At 26.4% G+C, this 6710-nt stretch overlaps 3 protein-coding genes across 3 annotated transcripts in view; 2 read left to right on the top strand and 1 right to left on the bottom strand.

Moving 5' to 3' along the window:
- Nucleotides 1-1179, top strand: part of LOC108573596 (dynein intermediate chain 3, ciliary) — an 11730-nt gene extending 10551 nt beyond the window's left edge. The window contains exon 12 of the mRNA XM_017936059.1: nt 1126-1179. Within this exon, the coding sequence (XP_017791548.1) occupies nt 1126-1179 (54 nt within the window). The remainder of the gene's footprint in view (nt 1-1125) is intronic.
- A 716-nt stretch (nt 1180-1895) lies between these two features.
- On the top strand, nt 1896-4091 carry LOC108573645 (protein disulfide-isomerase TMX3). The gene is made up of 10 exons (XM_017936121.1): nt 1896-1938; nt 2200-2248; nt 2345-2384; nt 2463-2626; nt 2723-2906; nt 2987-3131; nt 3203-3443; nt 3516-3708; nt 3794-3986; nt 4057-4091. The coding sequence occupies exons 1-10, from the start codon at nt 1896-1898 to the stop codon at nt 4089-4091; spliced, it is 1287 nt and encodes a 428-aa protein (XP_017791610.1).
- Nucleotides 4092-5321: 1230 nt separating this feature from the next.
- LOC108573650 (programmed cell death protein 5) lies at nt 5322-6363 on the bottom strand. The gene is made up of 4 exons (XM_017936127.1): nt 6200-6363; nt 5813-5921; nt 5475-5638; nt 5322-5393 (listed from the first exon to the last, which is right to left on the bottom strand). Exons 1-4 carry the CDS (start codon nt 6263-6265, stop codon nt 5346-5348), a joined length of 387 nt encoding a protein of 128 aa, XP_017791616.1. The 5' UTR covers nt 6266-6363; the 3' UTR covers nt 5322-5345.
- Between the last annotated feature and the right edge of the window lie 347 nt (nt 6364-6710).

Raw genomic sequence — 6710 nt, 5'->3', positions numbered from 1 at the left:
TATTAACAAATGAAATGTAGAAAATTTATGTATTAATCATTTATATATAACAATAAATATTCAATTAAACAAATTATTTATCAAATACACGAAGTTGGTTGAGTAAAATAGATCATAGATATTTATGAAAAGCTTCTATGCAACATCGAAAAAGTTTTTTATATTGATTCAAAGTAATTAAGTTAATGCAAATAAATAAATACTTTGCAGATACAGTAATTTTCGGTTCCGATATGGGATACTTTTTTGGAGGAATAGCTAAAATCTCTGTGAAAATTGTTATCCTTCCTTTTTTATATTTAACGTATTTTTACGTTATGTATTTAGCGAATTTACTTAATACGGCGCTTGCAATTTATTTAATACTCATGCTTAAATTAAATGGTGTTAGCATAATAAATATTGAAAATGACGAAACAGATGATGAAGAGGTATGAAATTTTTTATTCATTAACTATTAATAATAAATAAGAATATCGAAAATAATTGCAATTTAAAATTCAAAAAGCTTCAAATCACTTTATAAAATTCTCTTATTATTCTTATTATTCTTTTGTAAACATTTTATTTCAAGTTTAATCATTGTTTTTTCCATAAAAACGATGCTATTACATGATCGAAATGTGGTCTTGTTTTTCGATTGAAAATCGATCTTATGGTCAATTTTGTTCGTAAAAGGTTGGATTATGTGAATATTAATTATATTTTATCAATAATATCTATAGCAATAAAATATACAAATTTTAATAAAATAATCAATATTTTATCCAATTTATAAAAAATGAGTTTATTTCTAAATTCGTTATGTATAATTAAAAAGTGAATCGCGTAGAAGAAAATGAGAAATGGGCAGTATATTGACAAGTTTGGCTAACATTGGCATCACCATAATTTTTTATCCTTTCTTATTCCTTTGCTACGTTTACATTCTTTTTATTATGATCATCTTCAATATTGTACATTCGTTCTATATTTTTCTCATAATGTTACTTTGCGGTTTCCCAGATAGTACAATTGTCGATTAAAATTATGTGAGTTGTTCATAATTAACAAACAAAATTTAAATTTTTTATAATTTATCGATTTATATATCACAAAAGATCTGTATCAATGTCTTACTTTCAGGATTTTGAAGATGCTGAGTTTAATGCCGAAACTGGAGATACGATCCAGTCTTAAGGCTTGAAAAATTTTCATATTAATATTTACAATTATATAAAAGCAATTATGAAAATTTAGGATTTCTTTCGCACATATTAGGTTGAAATATAAAATATTCTGTATGGAATACGTAAATAAAGTACCTAATGAAAATGTTATTAGTTTTTATTGATATTGTTATAACTTACCAATGAATTGTTCCTTAGCCAAGGTAATTTCCAAAGTTTAATTATTGGCACATTAACGAATTTATAAAAAGTGATTCGTATAATAGTTTAAACTATTACAATTGCTCTGATCGTGAGTAATAACAATAGGAAATATCTACAAGAAAAAGGATAAATGTCTACAGGCACTCTGGACTACGTCAAATGCGAGCTCTATAGCTTTCAATAATTCGAAAAAAAGCTATGCGTGCACTCCAAATTGCATAAAATTTGCAATTAATGCATTTTTAAATCCCCACTCTGGGTACACTTTTCGTATATGTACATATATAGACTACAGATGCAAAGTACAAAGGTCAGCAGTTTAGAAGTCGGTAAGAAGATCGTGTGGCGTCGCAGAACGAAAACATGTTAGAGATGTACCGGGTTTTAACGTATACATTTACATTTAACAGCTAAAACTGTTAACGATTGTAATTATGTGAAAGCAAATTGATTAAGCATAATATATTGGATCTTCAGATTAAACAAAGTAGGCTTTTTCCAATTAAAAATCTTTTTGCTGCAATGGTAACAATAACGAAATTGATGCTTGTCACAGTTATTTATGGTAAATATATCTACTTCGATTAATTAACTGTGAAATATAATATTAATTTAGTATTATTTTTACATGTATAACATTGTAATTAAATGAATTACTTTATAACCTTCAAATATTACTGATCGATAATTTACTAACCTTTTAACATGAGAAAAAAAAGTAATTATTATTTAAAATATATAATTGATTTAGTTATGTATAAGTCATTTTATGTATAGTATTTTTCAATGTAATTAGTATTATTGAAACATAATTCAGCTTTTTTAGGAATTTTAACCCCTGTAACAACATCACGAGTACTTGAATTAAGTGACAGGTACATATTAATTAATGTTTGTACATCCTGTATTTATACAGATAATACATACTTATATGTAGAAAACTTTGTATTTTATTAAATCTTTCTTTACAGATTCTTGGACATTCATAAAGATGGACAATGGCTTGTAATGGTATTAACATAAAGTACTTTAAATGTTAAATTTACAGATTTAATTATTATTGGTAAACTCCAATATTGTTTTTTGTAGATGTACGCACCATGGTGTGCACATTGCAAACGATTAGAACCAATTTGGGCTCATGTAGCACAACATTTACATGCAACATCAATACGTGTAGGACGTGTAGATTGTACTAGATTTACAAGTGTTGCTCATGCTTTTAAAGTTAAAGGATTTCCAACTATTATATTGTAAGGAGCAGTGTCAAACTTACTCTTATAATATAAATTTAATAACACATTTAAAATAATATTATTTATATATAGTTTTGTTATATTTGTATATAGTTTGAAAGGTGAACAAGAGTTTATATATCATGGAGATAGAACGCGAGATGAAATAGTAAAATTTGCATTCAGAGTAAGTGGTCCACCTGTTCAAGAAATAACAAAAACTCAAAGTTTTGACACAGTTAAAAAGGAACATGATTTATACTTTTTATATGTTGGAGAAAGATCTGGACCATTATGGGTAAAATACAAATTTTATTTTATGGTCACTATAATAGAAATGTTATTGAAAAAAATTCTAATTTACAAAAATATATTTAGGAATTTTACCACAAGACTGCAGATGTGTTCCAACCATATGCATTTTTCTATCAGTCTCATCCAAATATTGTTAGTAAACATGCTCCCATTAAAAATGTCCCAGCATTATTTGTTTATAAGGAAAATTTGCATTATAACTTTACTGGTAAGATGTCTGTAAAAGATACATGTTATCTATAAAAGATATATTTTTAACAGTTATTATATTTAACATAGCTCATGATATACATGATATAGAAAAACTAAATGAGACATTATACAAGTGGATAAATGCAGAACGTTTTCCTACATTCCCAAAAGTAACAAGAGGAAATATAAATCAACTTTTTCTGACAAATAAAAATCTGGTTCTGGCAGTTGTAGAAGAAAATCAGTTAGAAGAAGTACCACCGCATATGGTGCGATTTAAAGATATGGTAGAGTCAATAATAAAAAGCAAACGAGAAAAATATCATGAGTAAGTTATATTGGAGGAATTTGTACATTATTTTGTTCAAAATTTAATTGTAATTATTGCTTTCGTATTTAGTCATTTTCAGTTTGGTTGGATAGCTAGTCCTGATCTAGTCAATAGTATAGCGATGATGGTTTTACCATTACCAAGTTTAATTGTTATTAATACTACAACAAATCATCATCATATTCCAGAGGATGAAACAGAAAAACTGACTCCTCATGTGATAGAATTGTTCCTAGAGCAAATTAGAAATGAAAGTGCTCCGGTAGATAAACAATTTTTTTTAATACATTTAAACTATTTTATGTAAGAAAATGAAGTTTAATTAACATTTAAGGGCATATTTTCAGCGATATGGTGGAAATAATTGGTTAATACGTATATATAGATCATGGTTTGAATTAAAAACAACTCTTTCTGCTATGTGGATGGGTAATCCTATCTTGACAATGGTTTTATTTGGTTTACCAGCAGGTTTCTTATCTCTAATATGTTATGGGATATGTTGCCCAGATATTTTAGATGCAGATGACGATGAAGAAGGTAAATATGTTTTTTTTAAGTTTAATATACATATTATTATACATTTTGTTCATGTTAAATGATTTTCTAGATTACCCAGGAGCAAATCATATGAAGAAAGATTAAAAACAATTAAATTATCATATTGTTTATATTAAACAATTTTATAAAATTTTCATCATATTTATAATTTCAATTAGGATATATCTATTAATATTGTCTGAAAAACCTTTAAATTTAATTATTGATATTTCATTTATTATTTATTGGTTTAACAAAATGAATTTTATGAATTATAAAAGTGATCATTTTTATAATCAGTGAAATGAAAGAAATGCGTTGAATTAGGTAGAACGATGATAAAAACAAATTATCTTAACTAAATGGAATTTCTATAAGACAATACAAATCATATAATTAAACAGACCTTTTTAATTTTCATAAAATAATTTGTTTTGTATTATAAATAATTGATATATAAAAGTATATTAAAGTTTTATGCAAAAAATGTGAGTGGTAAATATTTTGCATATTTACTAGAAGTCACACTTTTGAACGTGTATTAAAGAGACACGTATAACATGTATTAGGAAATTTAAAACCCGTGTTCTTAATGCACGGGTAATTATGCTTTTAATATCCGTGTACACGGATACTAGAGATCTCTGCTTCACTTGTATTTAAATACATTTGCATTAACTTATCCGTATTTTTATTCATGTGATTTCTAATATATGGGTAAGACACGGGAAACTAAATATCTAGCAATTGCAGAATTCGCAATGAAATATTTAATGATACCAGCAACATCGGTTACTTCCGAGTGATGTTTCTCAAGTACTGAGAATATTATTACGCCAAAAAGAAGCCCTCTGTTGCCAGAAAATGTAAATACCTTAGTTTTTTTTGTATTAAAACAAAATTAATTAATTCAATGTTGTTAGGAGAAATTATATTGAAATGTATTATTGTTACTTGCAACTTGGTAATTAGTAAAGTCACACTTTTGTTTTGTAAATTACTCGAGTATCCACGGATTAAAATACGAATACGTCAATACAAGTGAAATAGAGACCTCTAATATTTTACATTTGAAATTACAAATCTATATTTGTTTATATAAATTCTACTGATAAATACTTATATCATTACATATTTATGTAAATTATTGTATAAATCTTTTGAATACTTTAAAGCAAAATCTAGTTTAAAATCAATCTTAATACATGATTTTAATTTTTTATTTCATAATATACCATAAAAAATAAAAACATAACACACACCTATATGCTTAATTAGTTATAAATTCAATTTTTATTTAAAAATTACGCAGAGAATATAGTATTGCTTTTCAGCAAACCGCAAAAATACATAGAAGTGCTATAAATCGTCGTCATCAGAATCCAGTGCTGCTCTTCGTCTATCAAACTGAAATTTAATTTTTATGAAGAATTTCATTTCCTTTTAAAATAATATATACGTATACATATGTAATATATTATGAATAACCTTAACAACAGTTTTTCGTTGTGTTTGTTGATTTACACTTTCAAGTAGACTAATGAGTCCTTTCTCTCCTAGTTTACCAGATAGTTGACCACGTTGTGCCATATTTAATATCATATCTTCTACCATTTTTCCTTTCTCAGGTTTTCCAAGACATAATGTATTTACTAAAAGAAGAGTATATGATGGAACATCTTTACACACACACATAGTACATCTTATACCATTTTACTTTGCCTTATAACATTTTTTGCTATCTCTAACCATTTTAAAAATGTAGCTTGTTCCAGGTGCATAGGCCACCCTGTATATATATAATTTAGTTGTATTAATATGCTTACGTCTTGCTCTAGCAGATTGATCTAATACTTGGATAAGAATAGCATTCCTTCTATCTTCAATTTGTTGCCTTTTTTCCTCCATTGCTTGTTTGTTATCAACATTGCCAGACTAAAACGTTTATAAATTAATCGTAATATAATAATAGATGAAAATAAATGACAAATATTTATAGAGCTGTATCTATACATTATAATTATAAATAGCTTGGTTTTGTCCAAATTTAAGATCAGTAAAATAAATAATATTTTAAGAAACTAAAAGTATTGCTATAATTTTTGACTATTTTGTTTTATTAATATTTAAACTTTTATTAAAGATTTCGCGGCTTACATTTGTCAAAAATTTGTAAAACATTTTAATTGCCATAAACAGTATGTTCAATTTACCTTAAACTGTGACTGTAACTGGGCTAATCGTTGCTGTCGTATTGCTTCAAGTTCAGGATCTGCCATTTTCTATAATATTAATGTCTTACTATTTAGTTTTTAAGAAAATTTCTCCAAAAACTACGGACTTCTTGGTATATGACACCCGTACGAACGTAGCTCCAACTCCACTTGCAATACGGAAACATGAACGTAGCTGAATATGTACAAATCGAAACAACCTAGGCATGTTCAGGTGTGGCTTGGATTTGTGTTAATGAGTGAAGTGTGATTTGGATAAATTCTTATATTGGCAAATATTTGTTAAGTGTTATATTTAAGTGAATGATTAATGATTACGTGTAGCAATAAATTATGAAAAGCATTTCTTATAAGTGGTATATTTTGTTAAGTAAACGATATAGGACTTACATTGTAGGTTAATCTCAAGGAATAATTACAAATAATTAGTTTCATAATCTTTTTATTAACTGAATGTTTAATATTTCCGAAGTATTTTTATTCAAATAAT

This window comes from Habropoda laboriosa, unplaced genomic scaffold (genome assembly GCF_001263275.1).
Source record: "Habropoda laboriosa isolate 0110345459 unplaced genomic scaffold, ASM126327v1 scaffold128, whole genome shotgun sequence".
In the NCBI taxonomy this organism is placed as follows: Eukaryota; Metazoa; Arthropoda; class Insecta; order Hymenoptera; family Apidae; genus Habropoda; species Habropoda laboriosa.
This window is presented reverse-complemented; position numbering and strand designations above follow the sequence as displayed.